Source organism: Pelodiscus sinensis, chromosome 2 (assembly GCF_049634645.1).
Source record: "Pelodiscus sinensis isolate JC-2024 chromosome 2, ASM4963464v1, whole genome shotgun sequence".
Classification (NCBI taxonomy): Eukaryota; Metazoa; Chordata; order Testudines; family Trionychidae; genus Pelodiscus; species Pelodiscus sinensis.
The window spans coordinates 183,963,727-183,985,460 of NC_134712.1; the positions used below are offsets into that span (position 1 = coordinate 183,963,727).

Consider the following 21,734-nt stretch of genomic DNA (forward strand, 5'->3'; position numbering starts at 1 on the left):
ACTTTCCAAAATCTTGGAGTGGCCCCTCACCAAAAATTTGTGCCCACCCCTGTCCGAAATGGTAAGAGCTAGGACCACCAAATTCAGTATACAACTTCCTTTTATGTAACTTAGAACAAGGTAGGGGTTTGGTTGTGCCAGGAAAATGGGATGTACCTGGAATGGATAGCTTCTCATAAAGCCATACAGGAAAGAGACAACCACCAGGCAGGTTAAAAGGACTGGCAGGGGGCACACGCCTCCTATCTGGGACTGCTCCAGCCCTGAGCCTCCCACCCCTCAGGGGCTGAAGCTCTCCCCCTTCTCCTCAATTTGTACAGGGACATTGCTGATTGTTCCCCTTTGGTGGGGAGGAAGGAGAAAGTGCATAGTTTGCTGCATTCCTCACTCTGGCTAGGGAGAGCAGGAGCAGACAGACTTGGACCTGTGCCAGCTAATGGATATGCACCCCTCCCCCAGCTGTGCCTGCTCAAGTGGCAGTGGCTATGGAGAGACACTTCTCACCTGCTTCCTAGCTGCTGCCCTAAGGGAAGGCTGGAGTAGTTCTCTCTTCCTAGGGTAGCCTGCATATTGAAGTCCTCATCCACAGTCCCACCCCAGAGCAGTGATTTAAATGAAGCATGCACATTTTCATTTTATTTTTCCAAAAATCGAATTGCATTAAGGACCCGAGCAACACTGGGTAAATCTTCTAGTTAATATATAAGTGCTATTTTGAAACCAAAAAGCAAATCAAAATTAAACTTTGCTAACATGGTATGTCTTATTTCCCTCACTGAAGACTATAATGATGTCATTTTTTACTTAATGGGTCTACATTGTAAAAATTTAGAACCAGGTATGATTTGGACTTACTGTTTAAGGAATGTTTGGATTCATGGTTTTTTGGTGTGCCTTCATAACCTCCCCTCCCAAAGAAACCCCCCACCTGTGCATTTTTCTATGTTCAAAACTTGAAAAGACAGGAAAAATTGCTCAAATTAAAAAAGCATGTATTTTTGATTATAGAAAGTTCCAGTCCCCTAAAGGAGTTTGAGAAAGGTATAAATGGCTGAAAGTGAGACTCATAATATGGAAAACCCATCTTCTACTTGATAGTATACTAGCTCCTAGAGTCCCTAACCAAGATCAGAGCTTCCACAGTGCTAGGTTGCAGTAACACAATAAAAGGTCCCAGCCTCAAAGAATTTACAGTGTTAACAGACGAGATACGAAGGAAGTATTCTATTTCAGATATAAAGAACTGAGGTGCAAAGGTTAAGTGACTTCCAGGTCACAGAGGCAGCATGTGACAGATTTGAGAACTGACCCCAGAACTCCTCAGTTCAAATCTAATGCCTTAATGATTAAGGTGGGAGGAAGGATGATTAGCATCAAACACAAAATTCCCCATATCTATAATCTGTTCCCCACGGCAGACTGTTGTGCCTGGACAGAGCTTCACTGACTTCAATAAAATTTGTATGTGGCAAGTCACTGGAATTATATCTTGTCTATTCAGTTTTTGATGGGATGGTATTTATTTTGATATCTCCATTCATGCTAAAATGTTGCCTATGAAATGGAAGTGGATTTGTTTAAAAACATCACTTTGAATGGCTGTGATCAGAAAGGACTGCAAAGCCATAAACAACTCAATGTAATTTTAAATCCCTCTCTGTTCAGAAATAACCATTGCCAATTTTGTACCTGGATGTTTCAAATTGAAGCTAGTGGTGTAAACAGAAAGGCCTACTTTTTCAAAATTAGAATTGTTAACCTAATCAGAATTCTCTTCCTCATTTTGAAGATAAAAAGTTATCTGCCTACGGTTCACCTTAAAATTATGTTAGGTATTTGTAAGAGTAATATAGACAATGCTGTCTGCTCAGCAACGTTGTCTGCTCAGCAAATGTTAAGGATCAATTTTATCATGAGCCAGAGAAACCCTAAGCTTTCAGTCAGCTTACACCAGATGCATATAGGTGGGAACTCAGGATGCAGGGGTGCCATCCAAATGTTCTATGCAGGCCCTAGCTGCTTGCACTGTACCTGGGGCTCTGCTTCCTGCCCCACCCCCAACCGTAGCCTTAGCCTCAGCCCCATTACTCTTGTCTGGGTTTACCCATTTAGGAGACATGGCCCTGCTGCTGGCCCAGCTCTGAGGGAGAGGGGACAGGGACAGAGATAAGGGGGCTGACTTTCAGCATCCCCACTATTAAAGTGTTCCAGCACCACTGACCAGATGATTCCCTTTGGTAGGGGACATTAGGGAGTGACTGAAACAAAGGGCTCATCCCCCAAATGATGGGGTGGGGAACCAGCAAAGTACAATAAAATAAAATAAAGCCAGAAAAATAAAACAAAGCAGAAAAAGTTTGGGACTTCTGAACTAGGGTTGCCAGATGGTTTAACCAAAAATAAGCCAACCCTCCCCTCTCCCCAGCATGACCCCTTTAAGACCTTTGGGTTGGGTTTTTTTTGCTGGCAGCCATCTTGTTTTCTTACTCTGTGCAGGAAGAGAGCTCCACTGCTGAACCAAGTAAGTGGGGAGCAGGAAGGGTTCTGGAGAGGCCCCGGGGGCTGGGGGGGGGGGGAATAAGAGCTAGAACCTTACATTTGACCCAGGAATCAGAAGTGAGAGTAGGGTACAGAATATTTGGCCACATGTTCTAATGAAGCCATGCTACCAGAAGATCTCTTACTATCCACTGCCTTTGGAATACTTCTTGGCCATCTATATGTGTTCCACATTATAGAGAGCAATTGCAGGAGTAGGAATCTGCTGAAGAGCTGTAGACTCTGTGGAAGAGAAATCATATCAGAACAGCCATTTGTGGTCAACACCCTTCCATATGATGAAGTCCAAATGATGCACCAATAGAGGGCATCGGAGATGGAAGGGGAGATTGAGCCACAGATCCTAAACCCTTTCTGTTTGTAGAAACAGCAAAGAGGATTCTCTGTCCATAGAGAGAGTTTTTATAGAAGTCAGATATTGATACTTTGATTTTGTATTAACACACACAGAAAACACCCCTCTTTTCTTCTCCATAATGGACATATCATTATAATCCACTTAAAGAAAGAATAGGGCTTGGAAGAGGTTCAGTAAATAGTGACAGATCATCATCAGATGTTGGCAATCAATATAGCTACATTGTTGTTACTAGGGATGTAAAATCCCATTTAATTAGTTAGCCCCGTATTTCTCAAACTGTGGGTCCCAACCATCCGTGGGGTAGCGATCAACTTACAGGGGGGTCACGAGCAACTTACAGGGGGTGACGGCATCACAAAGTTTGAGAACCCCTGAGTTAACCAGTTAAACATATTATTTAACCAGTTAACCGGTTAAAGGGGAGAGTAGGTGGAGGAGTCACTCCAGCCCGGCTGGAGCAGCCCCAAACCCCAGGCTCTGATTCAGGGACTTTTGAGCTACCAGTGGTCTGGCAACCAAGTCTACATAAAGCTGTTCTCCCTGGACCTCTTCCTCTCATATTCCTCTCCTCTGGGGTAAGCTTAGTTCAAAGGTTTCCCTGGTAGGGAAATCAAAAGCAAAATAGGTAAGAGGAGATTACCAAGGTCCACAGGATACTTCTCTCTCTGGTAGAGTCCTCCCTTCTAAGTCTATGTGTCCACTTAAGACAAAAGACCACACCCAGGTACAATTTTTACCCCCTTCTGTGCCTCTTGACTCCAGCGTGTTAGGCCAGGGCTGGTCCCTCAATTCCTAGGAAAGATTAATACGAGGTGGGCGTCCCCGTGGAACCTCGGGAGGTCAAACACCTAACCCGACCAGCAGATAGATGGTAGATTGACACTCAAAGTAAGTGTGCTGCTGGACCCATCTTTATACCCATAGGGGCCCATATCCTCTTTCTTATCTAAGATGCCAAATTGTGTTGGTCCGTTTTTGTGGCACCAGTTCTTAGGAGCAAGTTTCAACTTAATTTACACTTGCAAGAGAGATAACTAAATTGTGAGTACTGGACATTTTTTTTACTGGGCGAGAGATTCGCCCCCCCTCCCCCCCGTGGATGGCTGTGTGTTTGTATCAATATGGGTTTCAGTCAAGGGCACTCCTCGGCAGCCTCTTGGTCAGCAATTGGCGTATCTCTGTTTACAGCCATTCAGGGTCACAGCAGCCAGCATATCTGGGCCTTCTGTTCAAGGCTTTTACTGCTCTGTGTGCCCTGTATGCTCCAGGAAAGCAAAAATGTATATTACAGGGGGGTTCCTGTCTGGCTACACTCATAGGGTACGTCTAAACTACATGGCTCTGTCGACGGAGCCATGTAGATTTTTTTTTTGGCAAAGGGAAATGAAGCCGCGATTTAAATAATCGCGGCTTCATTTAAATTTACATGGCTGCCGCGCTGAGCTGACAAACAGCTGATGAGCTGTTTGTCGGCTCAGCGCGCTAGTCTGGACGCTCTCGTGTCGAAATGAAAGCCTTTTATCGACATCCCCAGTAAACCTCATCCTACGAGGCATAACGGGGATGTCGATAAAGGGCTTTCAGGTCGGCGTGGGAGCGTCCAGACTAGAGTGCTGAGCCGACAAACAGCTAATCAGCTGTTTGTCGGCTCAGCGCGGCAGCCATGTAAATTTAAATGAAGCCGCGATCATTTAAATCGCGGCTTCATTTCCCTTTGCCTACAACCCTCATCTACATGGCTCCATCGATGGAACCATGTAGTTTAGACACAGCCATAGAGTGCCCCTTTCAGCAACTGTACCAAAGCCTTAGGCTTCCTCTGCTCTGTAGGTTTCAGGTTTGCTCACCTCTGGCACCACCAGCCAAATGAGCTAATTCCCTGTCTTTTAATTTCTCCAGAGGATGGAGTATTTGCTGCAGGTGTGGATGGCTGGACCCAAAATAATCCTGTAAACTCTTGTTGCCTAGTGGGGGGTTGTACACCCCATCCCAAGGTTCTTACTTTGTTTCCCATGTAACACGGCCATTGTCTCACTGTCCTTTAGGATGAGAATTTACCTCTGTAGATGAACTAAATCTTGTTCTCTTTCAGGTGTCTACAGAAGAGTCCAAAGAACTAAAAATCCAAAATAAATATATCATTCATTCATCACCCTTGGAATCACCAGGTTTCCACCAGGATCCATGAATCTTTCAGCTCTACACCCTCCATCACCACCCTCCCTCAACCCATTAGAGAGCGGAGAGAAGTTTTCCACATGATACTAAAGGATCTAGTTTCTGGCTCCAGAGCCTGGCTAGTACCCATTCATTTCCTATGTCCTTTACATCTCATTGCTCTCCTGTTATGGAATTCTTCACCCTATTTAGGATCTCCTAACAATTTCACATAGTCACCTTCTAGATTCCCCTTCACCAACCATGCAGATTACCACACAGCTCTGTCCACTGACTAGCACCTATCAGGGAGACAATCCTTATTTCCGGCCCCTTCAAGGTTTCCACTAAAGCCCCATCAGCACTTTGGCACTCCCTCAGTTGAAGAGCCTCATAACAAATATGACTGCTTCTAAGTCTACCCTCAATATGAGGAAAGCAAGTTCATTTAAATCTATGCATAATTTCCCAGCCTTCCTTGTTGTAACACATGCCAATAGTTCCTCTGAGAACTACAACACCCAGAATATATTCATTTTGGACTGAAACAGTACCAGGACAGTATCAGGCCTGAGCTTATTGTTTAAAGGACTATATGCCCATTACACAAGACAGAAATACAGTTCCTGCCCTACAAGCTCACATTAATGTTCTGGTCCTGCAATCAAATCCATATGGGTGGACTTTAAGAAGTTCATGGGACTCTGAGGCTATGTCTACACTCGCGGCTTCTTGCGCGAGAAATATGCAAATGAGGCTAAGCATGGAATATTGCTAAGCCTCGTTTGCATATTTAATGAGCCACCATTTTTGCAGAAGAGGCTCTTGCACCAGAAGGAGCTGTCTACACTTCTTGCACAAGAAAAACCCTCTTGTGCAATGCCGTTATTCCTGAAAATAATCGGCATAGTGGCATTGCGCAAGAGGGTTTTTCTTCCACAAGAAGGGGCAGTGTAGACAGCTCCTGGCGCAAGAACCTCTTCTGCAAAAATGGCAGCTCATTAGGTATGCAAATGAGGCTTGGCGATATTGCATGCTTAGCCTCATTTGCATATTTCTCGTGCAAGAAGCCAAGTGTATACATAGCCCATATGTATATATATACGTATGCAAAGACTTATTGCTTTCAAGATATCCATTGAAAGCAAATTGTATGTTGTTTTGTGCGTGTGTATACATACACACACACAAAACAATCAACATAAAAGTAATTGGCTTCTTGCAGATACTTTGAAAGCAATAAGTCTTTGAAAGGAATTTCAATAGGAAGTGGTGTTGTTAGTTTGGTATTTTATATTATTTTCTAATATTAATACAAAGTTAGTGTATTCTTATAAGGTACTTAATAACTTCAGCATGCACAGCACTTCACAAGAGGGGCTCAGCACCATGCAAAAATTAGTCCATGGTTTGTGAGAGATTGTGCATTTCACCAGGATACTCCAGATTTAGATTGTAAAACAATTGTAAACTGTTTATATTTTGGATTATTATTATTTTTGAAATGTAATTTTATCCCGCTAAAACTACAATAAAAGGGTGAGTGGGTATGATAAACACCCACAAAAATTTATGAGATATTTAAATGTGACTGAGAGTGTCACATTTTCCTTATCTTTTTGTTCTCGCTGCCTTGAAGACTGGAAATTTATTGGAATGCCATAGTTAGCTCACCCAGCCATATCTTATTTTTCTTTTCTTGCTGCAGTATAATTTGTAGGCTTTATTAAGAAATAGCATGTAGATTTAGTTAGCTTCTCTTTTATATTTTTTAAGTGATATATGCCAGCTATGTATTTTGATAACTGTATTAATATAAAGAAAAACGAACACATACAAAAACTGAGTAATTCACAGCATAAATTACATGTGGCACACTAGCAGGTCACATTCCATCTCTTGCCTAGGCTGCAGGAATTAGCTAAGAACAGACAACCACATAGCTCAAGAATGGAGCAGGTCATCTGTCTGTTAGTTTTGTGCAAAATAAGTATTACTCTTATAAGAATGTATTTAGTGATTAGACTCTATGAAATGCTTGCAAATTTCTGAATGTATTAATCTCTCTTATAATTCCATACTATAAGCAGATATGCACATTTTTCTTTAGACCTGTGAAAATGTTCGCTCTGAACTTATAAACTCAGGCATAGGCATCATCCCTATCTCTCCAATCCAGAAGACTATCAAAATCAAAACAATGATCATCACTATACAAACGATTAATTAATGGTCCTATTGTACCTGGGAAATGCTATGTGCAAGAAAAAAAATTAAAAAACAATGAATAGTCCTGCAGTACCTTATGCTACATCTCTAGACTACCGGCTTCTTGCACAAGTATGCCATAAAGATCTTGTGCAAAAAGGCGGTATTGCGCAGAAAAAACCTGTCCACACTGCTTGTTTTTGTGCAAAAACCCCTTGCGCAAAAATGGCTTGAATAAATTATTCAAATGAAGCACAGCAAAATGCTAAGCCATGATTAATTTGCATAGGCAGTGTAGACAAAGCCTCTGTGTATGTTTGCCCCCTCCCTCTGATAATGTATGTACTGTGTATGAATATTTGTATTAAGCTATACACTCTATTGCAGTGGTCCCCAACGTTTTGGGGCTGCCAGGCGCCTGGAGGCGGGGCCGCTCACGCGCTGCGTGTGCAGGGGTGGGGCCGCTTACAGGCCACGTGACTGGGGGCGGGGTCAAGCATGCACCGCACGCCCGAGGCCGGCACCAGCATGTGCTGCGACCCCGGGCAGGGGCTGCCCAGGTGCCGCGCGGCCGGGGCCGGCATGCGCAGCGCACCCGGGGCCAAGGCCAGGGCCGGCACCAGCACGCGCAGCGCCCCTGGGGCCGGGGCCGGGGCTGGGGCTGGGGCCAAGGCCAGGGCCAGGGCCAGGGCCAGCACGGGCACGCGCGGTGCCCCCGGGGGCAGGGGTCAGGGCCGGCACCAGCACGCGCGGCGCGCCAGGGCCGGCACTGGCACACATGGCACCCCCGGGGGTGGGGGTCAGGGTCGGCACCGGCATGCACGGTGCGGCCGGGGCCAGGGCCAGGGCCGGCACCGGCATGCGCGGTGCACCCGGGGCCAGGGCCGGCCATGCTCCCGGGGCTGGCACCTGCCACATGCCCGGGGGCGGGGCCAGCCCAGATTGCTCCGCGGGCACACATAAATGGCCCGGCGGGTGCCATGGCGCCCACGGGCACTACGTTGGGGACCACTGCTCTATTGTAATTAACTCACTGCGTACTATTATGCTAAAACATATTCTATGTGTTTTTTTAACTTTGTATGTTCTCTGTGTTAAATACATGAAATGTAGTGCATAGATGAGCACAGAGTTCGCAGGAGTACTCATACAGTGTGAAGAGTAATACTTAAAGTGCAAGGTTAACACAGAGAATGTGTTTGTTTAAAGCAAAATGAGAATGTAGTAGAATAAAATAACACAATGTATCAGTTAACATAAATATTCACACTGTCCTTGCCAGTAAAAAAATTAACCATAGAGAGGGGTGATTTTACACCATCACCACTTGTTTTCCACTGTTTGCATGTAAATCTGTGCCCTGACTGGGTGACTCTATATACTGTTATATCATGTGCTGTGATAATTTATCCACTGTGTGTGAACATTTATATTAACGTGTGGTGTGCGCATGTGCACACATGAGGGTAGTGTATTAGCTATTCTGTTCTTGGTTATTTCAAGCAGAAAGGAAGGATAGTTCAATGGTTGGGCTCTGGCTTTGGACACTTGGGTTGAATTCTCTGCTCTGCCACAGACTTGCTGTGTGAGTTGGGCAAGTCATTTAATCTCCCCGTGCTCCAGTTTCCAATCTGGAAAGCAAAGCTAATAGTACTTTTCTACTTCACGGAGGACTTGTGCACAGATAAATACTTAAGCGATATAAATACATCTGTGCCCCCCTCAATTGGGTTGCTCTGCATAATTATTTGTACTTCTAACTGAAATTGGATATTGTTTCATTTATTTTATAAAAGTACATATAACTTCTATTAATTAGGATAAGTTGACTGGGGTACAAGCTGTTGACCGGTACAGCTTAATTAGTCTAAGATAACTGAGGTTGAGGGTTGGGCTGACTGACTGGTGGGGATGATTAAGAGAGGACATGACAATAAATTAGCAGTAAACTTCTGAAAGGATCTTGTAGATAGAAGATTCAAGTTGGGTTAAGAGAAGGAGGTAGCTTTGGAGGAAGACCTTGTGAGAGGCAATATGAAGTTGCCAGAAGGGGACTCATGGTTCTGCTCAGCACAGAGGGCTGGACTACATGATGTCTTGAGTCCTTTTCAGACCTATATTGCTATGGGCTTGTTTCCAAGACTGGGTGGATTGCTAAATCGACTGCTGGTCACGCTCCCATTTACTCTGGCACTCTACGGGAATGAGGCGAGTAAGGGGAGTCAATAGGAGAGTTTCTCCCATCAATAGTAAGTAGATGTAAGCTATGTCTACTTGAGTTACTACTAATGTAACTTAAACTGCATAGCTTAGATCAACTTGTCCACAGAGTGTAGACCTGCCCTAAATAAAGCCCTTTGCTGAAAGCAGGATGGCCAAGGGCGCAGGGGCTTGGATGATGCCAACAAGGAACATCATAAATGGACAGGAGGATGACCTCAATAGGGGCAGGAGGTGAGGCAACTGGTAGCCAACAAAGGAAGCCTAGTTATCCTCTCTACCTGCCCAACTCAAATTTAAAATAAAATATCTTCTTTCTCCACCACCGGTTGCTCTGTCATGTCTCATTCAGTGGTAGGGAGTTTTCCTCAACACCAAAAGAGACTTAATCTACACAGGGCCTGGCCCAGGAGGTAAGCAGTCTTCAGGTCCATAACTTAAGGCACAGCCCATGCTCACTTTACCCACTCGCTTCTCACATGATGCATCCAAGAGGAGTTTGAATAAGCCAGCACAGAACTCTAGCACCATGTCTACCTATGGGGGCCTCCTGCAGCCACATGTTATACAGCCTCTCAGAACTGGCCCAGACTTTACATGCTGATGTATGGTTGATGCAGTGTTTCACACAGCATTACCCACCACTGTACACTCAGACACAAAATATGACAGCCAGAGAGGAGTGCACAACATTGTATATTCCATGTTGATGCATGATTGCATTCTGTTGTTTTTTCACACGATCTGTCTAGCTTCACCTTTGCTGTAGCTTCTGAGTGGCTCATTTTTATTAATGAACATATTTTCTCTTTCACAACACCTAAGAGATAGGGAAAGATTACTGACCCCATTTACAGATGGGAAACTAAGGCATAGGAAGATTAAGTACTTTGCCCAACATCACATAGGGATTCTGTGACACAAGCAGGCATTGTACTCAGAACTCCTGTACCTGAAATACAAGGCCACTCCCACGGCAGGATTATCACTTGTTTTCATGTACTATGCACTCAGGACAGTGTACCCTGTACTATGCACTTGTGCTGATGCGGAACACTATCTGTTACACATTGATTGCTGTGTACAGTGTGTGTGTTGTGGATAGCCTGGTAGCTCTGGTGATTCGATCATCTCTCGTTATTTGTCCCCCCTCTCCTCGCCCTTTTCAGGTCCCTGCTCTTGACATGAAGAGACTGCTTGTTATTTGTATAGTTGTAACACCTAGGAGTCCAGTGGTGGAGCAAAACCCCAGGGTGCTCGGTGCTGTACTAATATAAAACAAAAAGAGAATCTCAACTGTCATTTCTTTTTAAATAAAAATGTGCTCATGGTTGTTGTATAGAAAAGGTTGACAACATGATCTAAGTGCACCCTATAACCTCAGAAACAAAAGCCAAAGTTATAATTGAAAACATCCCATTGAGTTAAAGCCAATCTCATGAATTTCGGAGGAGTGACAATATTTGACTCACGATTTCTTGAATGTTTGGAGATGGTAATACTACTTGGCTGTGTCTAGACTGGCCAGTTTTTCCAAAAAATCAGCCGCTTTTCCGAAAAAACTTGCCAGCTGTCTACACTGGTCGCTTGAATTTCCGCAAAAGCACTGACGATCTCATGTAAGATTGTCAGTGTTCTTGTGGAAATACTATGCTGCTCCCGTTCGGGCAAAAGTCCCTTTTGCGCAAAACTTTTGCGCAAAAGGGCCAGTGTAGACAGCTGAGATTTGTTTTCCGCAAAAAAGCCCCGATCACGAAAATGGCGATCGGGGCTTTTTTTGCGGAAAAGCGCATCTAGATTGGCACGGACGCTTTTCTGCAAAAAGTGCTTTTGCGGAAAAGCGTCCATGCCAATCTAGGCGCTCTGTTCCGAAAATGTTTTTAACGGAAAACTTTTCCGTTAAAAGCATTTCCGGAAAATCATGCCAGTCTAGACGTAGCCCTTATGTATATGTGCGTGGTGTACTCTTCTCCATGTGTTACATGTTGCCTTGTGGCAGATATTCTGAGTGGTGTGCACTCCTCACTGACTGTCATGTTCTGAGTGTACTATGGTGGGCAGTGTTGTGTGAAACACTGCATATTATGCACTCCTCCTGGCTTTTCTGCATGGTATACAGACGTTGTGTATTGCACACTATGTTGTGCTGTCCTTTCTGACTGTGGCGGTGTGTGTGTTACTGTGTATTACAAACTGTGCCAGGTAGGGATGTAAAATCCCCATTAATTGGTTAACCAGTTAAATGTAATGTTAGGGGGAGGGCAGAGAGGCCCGAGACCTATTGGTGGGGAGCCCGGCAGGGCTGGAGCAGCCCCCTGCCCAGGGCGAGTGGGCAGCTGTTCCAGCCCCAACCAGTTAACCAGAACAGGTAAGCATCAGCAATTAAAGGTGATGCTTACCAGTTAGCTGGTTAACCATTTCATGTTGTGTGTGTGGCTGTTAGCGTTGTGTGTGTGTTGGGGTGTACTGAATTGTACACCATGCTGAGCACTCCTCCTCCCCGGCTGTAACACTGTGTGCGCGTGTTGTGTGTTACACCCCGAGTTGTGCTCTCCCAGGCCTGGCGCGGGCTCTCCCCACAGGCCGGGCCAGCAGCCTCCCAAGCGGGCGCCAGGCAGGGCGGGGAGCGGGGGAGCTTCCCGCACCTCTCGGGGCTGGGGGCGGGTCTGCGGCCGCCGCCCCAGCTGGCTCTGGTGGTAACTGGCGGCGGGGGCGGGCTCGGCGGCTCTCCCCACTGGCCCGGCCCGGCCCTCGCGCGTGAGTCAGGCATTTCCCGGGGACTCGCAGCAGCAGCAGCGCGGCCGGGCGGGCTCGGACCCTGCCCCGCGGGCTCCATGGAGAAGGCGGCGCAGGGCGGCAGCAGCGGTGCGGATGGAGGCGGCAGCAACAGCAACAGCAGCAGCCGGAGCAGCAGCCGGCCCACGTCGGCGGGCTCGTCTCCCTGCTCCGCGGGCCGCGGGCTGCCGGGCCGGCCGGCGGCGGGGCGGCTGGAAGGCGGCGGGAGCAGCAGCAGCCCGGGCTCGGCAGCCGTGAGCCCGGGAGGAGGCGGAACGGGGCCGGCGCTGGGCAGCGGCTGCAGGAGGGAGCAGACGCTGGAGGGAGCGCTCAGCAAATACACCAACCTCCTGCAGGGCTGGCAGAGCAGGTAAGCCCGGCCCCGCGCGCGCCCTGGCCGCCCCAGCGCTCTGCGGGGCACGTGCCCCCTTCGCTGGCTGCCAGCCTCATTCCCCGGGTAGCCGGCGCTCCCACGCGCTGGTCCCCACGAGATGCTGCTCTGCGCAGCTGCTCGGGGTCCCCAGGCCAGTTAGGCCGGTCGTGGGCTGTGTGTGCAGCAGCCCAGCCACTTATTGTGGGGCAAACGCCTCTCGCTTTCAATGGGGCCTCATTATTTTCATTACTCTATCCATTTTATGGATCGTGCCCCTGGGCTGGTACATCTTCATGGTAGCAGTTTTGCAAGAGGGGTTTGATAGGGAGCCTGGTCTTTGAAGATATAATGTAAACATGTTTATGATACATGTTGTTTAGGGTTGCTCGGGAAGTTAGAGGGATGGAAGGAACAACTTTTTTGTGAATAGAGTGCTTGACATGTTTGATTCATCCTCCCTGTTCCCAATCTTCTTATTACTATACAACATCTTACTATCTATTTCGCCACCATATTACTTTTGACTTCCTTGTTCTGCAAAACTTAAAAAAAAATACAGAATAAAATATCCTGCCCCAGTGAAGAAACTAGCATTAAGTAGTAAATAGAAAAGTATTATTTTCTGGGGAGGTCATTTTACTGAAGGGGGCAATGGGACAATTCATAGGAAAAAATAAAAGTTTTAAGTTCATTATGACCTGATTTGACTTTTAGTTATGGACACCGAGATGAAGGTCCTAATCTTGCATTTCAGTGGGTATGGACAGATTGCTATGCAGGCACTGGGAATCTGCTGGTACTCAACATAGAACAAAATCAGGGCCTATATTGTTACAATGGGTTTGTGGAATTAATAGTGCTGTACGGGGTCTGTAGTTATGGAACTAGGAAGAGGAGATCTTCTATTATTATTATTATTTCACTTTTGGTTATCAAACTTCATTCTCTTCCTCTTGTTTTAAATTGCTAGATTTCTGTGCTTATGAAAGATTTTAGATTGGCAGCTGTGGATAGTGAGGATTTCTACCTATAGAACAGGGTAAACTTCTGTTCAGGACCTTTGTATCAGGCAACAATTTTCTATTATTGCTGACCTCGAGATGCCTAGCTAGTGGTAACAGAAGTGGAAGAAATAGTGCAGTTAAATGTTTCACAGTTTTAAAACTGTGTCAATTAGATGTGCTGTAAACAGAGTTAAATGAGATAGTAAAAAATGCTAATGTCTATGGTAGCATTATCATGTCCAGAGCTCCCAAAGATGCTGTCACTTATGGAGCTGAATCAGAGGTGCAAATGACAGGAAACTCTTTCCCTCTGTTCCTCTTCCAAACTGCCATTGTAGACTTAGTTATAACACTCCTCATCTCCAGGCTGCAGTGTGTGCATTGGTTCCCTTTTTACTATTGATTTGTTTAGAAAGTATTAATAGGTTTACAAATTCTTGCCATGTAAATATCAGAAACACAGGAATAATCATTACAACAGAGATCTTCTGTTTAAAGAGAGACATGGAAATATAGTGATCAGATCTCTGTTTAACAGGATATCACCATACTTCAGACTGAGCATCATGTTGTTTCTTGTGATTTTATTAAATTGTGTGAAATCTCTGATTACACATATTTAACAGATAGGCATGTTTACCAAATATTAATATTAAAAAAAATCAGACAGGTACACTGAGGTTTTTTGTGTGGGTAAATGTACTTTGAGTATTGAATAGAAGGTAATAAAATATCTAAGTAACTGTTTGTCCTCTGCTGGGTGCATTATTGGTGTGTTAATTTTTTCCATAACAGCCATCTCCCAGATTTTTTTTAACTTTTTCTCTGTGGATCTACAATTTTTTTCTTTTCCTATGAGAGATTATTAAACAAACAAATGAAAGATTAATAGCAGGGATGTTAAATGTCAATTAGGGCTGTCAATTGACCTGTATTAACACCTGCGATTAATGCAGGACAGGATGAATGCATTAATTTTTTTAAGGCGTTAATTGCAGGTGTTAATGCTGCGCTGCCCTTTTGAAGTGCTGTTCCGGCGCTTCAAAGGGGCAGCCCAAGCAGAGCCGGGGATCAGCTGGAGTCCCCAGCTGATCCCCGGCTCTGCTGTTGCAAAGCCCCTTTGAAGCACCAGAGCTGCATTTCAAAGGGGCTTTGCAGTATGGAGCCGGGGATCAGCTGGAGTCCACAGATTCCAAGCATCTAATGCGCTGCCCCATGGAAATGCTGCCACGGTGCTTCCAAGGGGCAGCGCTTTATGCAGCATTGCCCCGTTGAAATGCTGCCATGGCATTTCAAAGGGGAAGTGCACGCGATTAATTGCGTGATTAATCGTGATTACATTTTTTAAATAGCTTGACAGCCCTAATATCGATTAATTGAATAATCGATTAACCTCATGAGTTCTTATCGGTTAGTTGACTAGTCCATAATCCATGGGGGTGGGACTGGCAGCTTGTGCACTCTGGCTCCACTCACAGGGAGCCCCTTGCAACCACATGCTGCTGCCTCTGTATCAGAGACAGCAGTAAGGAGTGCTAGGCAGAAGCTGGTCTGTGAGGGGAGCTGACTTAAAACCAGCTACCTGCCACCCTGCACTGCTGCCTCTGATACACGGGCAGCAGCATGGGATGGCAGCAGCCCCTGTCCAGCGGGGGGTCTGAACTCCTGGACCTGGCGCAAGCCGGAACTGATTTGGGCTGCCTGCCTACCTAATATACTTTAAATGCAGATCCACAGCAGGGGTAGGTCCTGGACCCAGTGCAAGCTGGGACTGAGCTGGGCTGCTGCTAAAAAATGTACTGGCAAGGGGTGGGGAATGTGTGTAGTCTGTAACATTAACCTATACGCTTTTGCTTATCGGTTAATCAACCATAATATTACATCCCTAAGTAATACCTCAGGGTACGTCTACACTGCATCCCTAGTTCGGACTAGGGATGCAAATGAAGATGACCGAAGTAGTTAATGAAGCGGGGATTTAAATATCCCGCGCTTCATTAACATGATTTTGCCGGCGTGCTAGTTCGAATCACAGCTGATTCGAACCAGGAAGTGCATGCCAGGACGTGTTAGTTCGGACTAAAGTTGACTCCCTGAATGCACTGGCTCCCACAGAACTGCCTGCCCCCTGCACTGCTGCCTCTGATAGCAGCAGCACCGAGGGGCGGGGGGGGGGGGAGAGGAGAGGAAAGGTGACTCCATGGGAGCTGTTATGCACAGGGAGCTGGCTTGAAAGCCAGCTTCCCGTGTGCCCTAGCTCTCACCTTCCTCTCTCACCCACTGCGCTGCTGCTTCTCTATCAGAAGGGCTGGGTGGGGGACAGGTGGCTCCACAGGAGCCAGTGCTCATGAGGAGCCGGTTTAAAAGGTGGCTTCCTACAGGCACCAGCTCCCATCTCTCCACCCTTGCTGCTGCTGCTAAGCCAGGGCTTATCGGTTAATCGTGTAAACAGCTGTATGCTAACATCCCTAGTACTAGGGATGTTTAAATGCATTTATTTATGTAAGTGTGTAACAGCTGCAATTTTCCATGGCTACATGTTTATACGTCGGGGGATGGAGGGGGGAGAGCTGGGAGCTGTTTTTCAAGCTGTTTCTTTGTGAGCACCTGGCTTCTGTTCCTGCCTCTGTGAGAGGTATTGGAGGGGCGGGAGAGGGGAGGGAGGAGGAAGTGGCTCCACAGGAGCTGACATATGGGGAGCTGGCTTAAAAGCTGGCTCCTGCCTCCTCTGCTGCCTCTGATACAGAGTCAGTGGGAGTGGGGAGAGTGTGTGTAACTATGATGGTTAATTGGTGAGCCCAGGCTAATCAGTTAGCTGTGTACTTGGATACATATTCCTATCCCTAGTGTATACCAGTTGTGGACTAGGGCCCTGGAGACACAGTTTACCAAAACTATTGTTCAGTTTAACATGTCTGAAAAGGCGTCTACTCCAGATCCTGCAATGAGGAATCCGTGGTCTTCATGTCAAATGATCTTATCCACTAATTTATATAATCCTAAAACATGTAATGTTAAAGTCTACCGTATTAGGGATGTAATAGTGTAGTCGATTTAACTATAAGCAAATGCTTATCAGTTAATGTTATAGACTACATGCATTTCCCCCTCCCCCCCCCCCCCGCCCCGCATTGCCAGTAAATTTTTAGCAGGCTTGCCAGCAGCCTGGCTCAGTCCCAGCTTGTGCTGGGTCTGGGACCTACTCCTGCTGTGGCTCTGCATTAAAACTGTATTAGGAGATAGGCGGGCAGGCAGCCTGGCTCAGTTCTGGCTCATGCTGAGTCTGAGAGCTCATAACTCCACTCCAGACAGGGGCTTCTGCTGCCACCCTGTGCTGCTGCCTCTGTATCAGAGGCAGCAGTGCAGGGTGACAGGCAGGCGGTCTGTGAGGGAAGCTGGTTTTTAAACTGGCTGTCCTCGTGGACCAGCGCCTGCCTGGCACCCCACACTGCTACAGAGGAAGCAGCATGGAGTGGCAGGGGGCTCTTTGGAAGTGGGGCTGGAGTGCACTGGCTGCTGGCCCCACCCTGGGGACTATAGAATAGTTGAGTAACTGATAAGAATTCATGAGGTTAATCAACTATTCAATTAATTGATATTTATCATCACCATACCATATTATGCTCAAGTTGAAAAGCCTCTAGAGCAGGTATGGACAATAATTTTTGATCGGGGGCCACTCCAAGAGGTTGGAATTTGGTCAGGGGCTGCACACTTCCATGATATTAATGGAGGAAGTATGGGGTTTGGGATGGAGGTTGGGTGCAGAAGAGAGCTTGGGATAAGGGATTGGGGTGCAGGAGTGAGTATGGGGTCTGGGAGGGAGTTTGGGTGAAGGAGGTGGTTGTGACCTGAGGCAGTGGACTGAGGAGTACAGGTTTGGGTTGTGACCAAGGACAGGAAGGGGTTGTGACCTGGGGTGCAGGGGATGCCTGTGGAGGGATGGGGCAGGCAGGCTGGCTGCCTCAGAAACTTTCTGGCCTGCTGGCTGAGAGTCACCCAGGTAAGTTTCCTAGTCAGAGCCTTCCTCTGACACCCCAGACCTTCCTCCCCCAACCCTCTGCCTCCCCTCTCCTGCTCCTCTACCCCACATAACCCAAGCCCTCTGCCCCCCCACACCCATACCCCCTCCCAGATCCTGCATCCCAATCCTCTGCCCTCTCCTGCCCTAAGTCACATCCCAAACCCCTGCATCTTTTAAAATCTAAATGAAACAGAACTTCCTTTAGAATCATAGAATCATAGAATCATAGAATAATAGGACTGGAAGGGACCTCGAGAGGTCATCGAGTCCAGCCCCCCGCCCTCAAGGCAGGATCAAGCTCCGTCTACACCATCCCTGACAGATGTCTATCTAACCTGTTCTTAAATATCTCCAGAGAGGGAGATTCCACCACCTCCCTTGGCAATTTATTCCAATATTTGACCACCCTGACAGTTAGGAATTTTTTCCTAATGTCCAATCTAAACCTCCTCTGCTGCACTTTAAGCCCATTACTCCTTGTCCTGTCCTCAGAAACCAAGAGGAACAAATTTTCTCCTTCCTCCTTGTGACACCCTTTTAGATATTTGAAAACCGCTATCATGTCCCCCCTTAATCTTCTTTTTTCCAAACTAAACAAGCCCAGTTCATGAAGCCTGGCTTCATAGGTCATGTTCTCTAGACCTTTAATCATTCTTGTCGCTCTTCTCTGCACCCTTTCCAATTTCTCCACATCTTTCTTGAAATGTGGCGCCCAGAACTGGACACAGTACTCCAGCTGAGGCCTAACTAGTGCAGAATAGAGCGGCAGAATGACTTCACGAGTTTTGCTTACAACACACCTGTTGATACAACCTAGAATCATATTTGCTTTTTTTGCAACAGCATCACACTGTTGACTCATATTCAACTTGTGGTCCACTATGACCCCTAGATCCCTTTCCGCCATGCTCCTTCCTAGACAGTCGCTTCCCATCTTGTATGTATGGAACTGATTGTTCCTTCCTAAGTGGAGCACTTTGCATTTCTCTTTATTAAACCTCATCCTGTTTACCTCTGACCATTTCTCTAACTTGCTAAGGTCATTTTGAATTATGTTCCTATCCTCCAAAGAAGTCGCAACCCCACCCAGTTTGGTATCATCTGCAAACTTAATAAGAGTACTCTCTATCCCAATATCTACATCATTGATGAAGATATTGAATAGTACGGGTCCCAAAACAGACCCTTGAGGAACTCCACTTGTTATCCCTTTCCAGCAGGATTTAGAACCGTTAACAACAACTCTCTGACTACGGTTATCCAGCCAATTATGCACCCACCTTATCGTGGCCCTATCTAAGTTATATTTGCCTAGTTTATCAATAAGAATATCATGCGAGACCGTATCAAATGCCTTACTAAAGTCTAGGTATATGACATCCACCGCTTCTCCCTTATCCACAAGGCTCGTTATCTTATCAAAGAAAGCTATCAGATTAGTTTGGCATGACTTGTTCTTCACAAACCCATGCTGGCTATTCCCTATCACTTTATTACTTTCCAAGTGTTTGCATACGATTTCCTTAATTACCTGCTCCATTATCTTCCCTGGGACAGACGTTAAACTGACCGGTCTATAATTTCCTGGGTTGTTCTTATTCCCCTTTTTATAGATGGGCACAATATTTGCCCTTTTCCAGTCTTCTGGAATCTCCCCTGTCTGCCATGATTTTTCAAAGATCATAGCTAAAGGCTCAGATACCTCCTCTATCAGCTCCTTGAGTATCCTGGGATGCATTTCATCAGGACCTGGTGACTTGCTGACATCTAACTTTCCTAAGTGATTTTTAACTTGTTCTTTGTGTATCCTATCTTCTAAACTTACCCTCTCTCTGCTTGTATTCACTACGTTAGGCACACCTCCAGACTTCTCGGTGAAGACCGAAACAAAGAAGTCATTGAGCATCTCCGCCATTTCCAAGTTCCCTGTTACTGCTTCTCCCTCCTCGCTAAGCAGTGGGCCTACCCTGTCCTTGGTCTTCCTCTTGCTTTTAATGTATTTATAAAAGGTCTTCTTGTTTCCCTTTATGCCTGTAGCTAGTTTGATCTCATTTTGTGCCTTTGCCTTTCTAATCTTGCCCCTGCATTCCCGTGTTGCTTGCCTATATTCATCCTTTGTTAGTTGTCCTAGTTTCCATTTTTTATATGACTCCTTTTTTATTTTGAGATCATGCAAGATCTCCTTGTTAAGCCAAGCTGGTCTTTTGCCATATTTTCTATCTTTCCTACACAGCGGAATTGTTTGCTTTTGGGCCCTTAACAACGTCCCTTTGAAATACTTCCAACTCTCCTCAGTTGTTTTTCCCTTCAGTCTTGCTTCCCATGGGACCTTACCTACAAGTTCTCTGAGCTTATCAAAATCTGCCTTCCTGAAATCCATAACCTCAATTGTGCTGGTCTCCCTTCTGCCTTTCCTTAAGATCATGAACTCTATTATTTCGTGATCACTGTCCCCTATACTGTCTTCCACTTTCAAGTTCTCAACTAGTTCCTCCCTATTTGTTAAAACCAAATCCAGAACAGCTTCTCCTCTGGTAGCTTTTTCAACCTTCTGAAACAGAAAGTTGTCTCCAATGCAGTCCAGAAACTTATTGGATAGCCTGTGCCTCGCTGTGTTAGTTTCCCAACATATGTCTGGATAGTTGAAGTCCCCCATCACCACCAAATCTTGGGCTTTGGATAGTTTTGTTAATTGTTTAAAAAAGGCCTCATCCACCTCTTCCACCTGGCTAGGTGGCCTGTAGTAGACTCCTAGCATGATATCACCCTCGTTTTTTACCCCTTTTAGCTTAACCCAGAGACTCTCTACACAGCTATCTCCTACGTTCATCTCCACTTCAGTCCAAGTGTGTACATTTTTAATATACAAGGCAACCCCTCCTCCCTTTTTTCCCTGTCTGTCCTTCCTGAGCAAGCCATACCCTTCCATACCAATATTCCAATCATGCGTCCCATCCCACCAGGTTTCTGTAATACCAATGATATCATAGTTGTATTTATTGGTTAGCAATTCCAGTTCTTCCTGCTTATTACCCATACTTCTCGCATTTGTATATAGGCATCTAAGATACTGATTTGATCTTGCCTCCCTGTTGTGCCCTGACCCTCCTTTCTCCTTGCCATTATAGGCATGCAATTACTGTGAATCACATGTTCACTGATATTCTCTATACGTATATACCAAAGGCATTGCTATTTTAAACAGGTAAGGTACCTTACACAATTCATTGTTTGCTCTCTTTCAGTTGGTGTAGTACATATAAATTCATTTAAAAAAAAATCTTAACTTCCATTAACTGAAACAATTGGAAGTCTCAAGATGAGTTGATCCTCTTTGAGAAGTTACGTTATTTGGCATCCTGTTAAGTGAATCCTGTAAGAGTGTACTGGCTTGTACAGTAATTACTTGTTTAACATGTACCTACTTAACATGTTTTCACAATAGCACAATTTTTTTGGGGAACATTTTTCGAATAACAACCATCCCCAAAATAACACAAAAATAATCAAGTGGTGGACTACTTCGTGTGGCGGTGTAAGTTGGTGAAAACAGTGGCAGTATGCATGAGTGGATGAATACACATGGTCACTGCTCCTCCGCTCACTAACATGTTTATCTTTGTGTTTTAACAAACTGTGGTGACTTGTGTTTATAAGTGATGTAATAAACATTTTTTATGAGAATGATCCTGATTGTGAATGGAGCTCAATTAGCAAAAAGCTTAGAAAGTGCCATATCTTGCCATAAGCAACTTTACAATGAAAAACAAAAAGCAGCTCTCTATCAAAAGCTTTTTTCGTGTTCAACCTAAAAAAAATCAGCTGATGAACAAGATAGCCGTGTTCCATCTAATGTTGATGTTGACGACCCTGCATCAACAAAAAATTGACTTTGCCGCCGCCACCACCACCTGAAACACAACCCCCACTCTTTCCATTATTTTTAATGGGAAAATTGGCCCCGCATAGCATGTTTTTGCTTAGCATGAACATTTTCAGAAACGCATCTATTGTGTTCAATGAGGAATTACTGTATTTATAAAATATTCTTTT

At 45.6% G+C, this 21,734-nt stretch overlaps 1 protein-coding gene and 1 long non-coding RNA gene across 3 annotated transcripts in view; both read left to right on the forward strand.

Moving 5' to 3' along the window:
• The window catches only part of LOC112547622 (uncharacterized), an 87,058-nt gene extending 81,278 nt beyond the window's left edge, over nt 1-5,780 (forward strand). The window contains exon 8 of the long non-coding RNA XR_012901935.1: nt 5,013-5,780. This is a non-coding gene — a long non-coding RNA (uncharacterized LOC112547622). The remainder of the gene's footprint in view (nt 1-5,012) is intronic.
• Nucleotides 5,781-12,074: 6,294 nt separating this feature from the next.
• The window catches only part of OSBPL10 (oxysterol binding protein like 10), a 194,810-nt gene continuing 185,150 nt past the window's right edge, over nt 12,075-21,734 (forward strand). For both annotated transcript variants that reach the window (XR_012901936.1, XM_075921975.1), the window contains exon 1: nt 12,075-12,650. Coding sequence is in view for 1 of the 2 variants with exons in the window: in XM_075921975.1 (XP_075778090.1) it covers nt 12,340-12,650 (311 nt within the window). In the remaining variant the exon portion in view is untranslated. The remainder of the gene's footprint in view (nt 12,651-21,734) is intronic.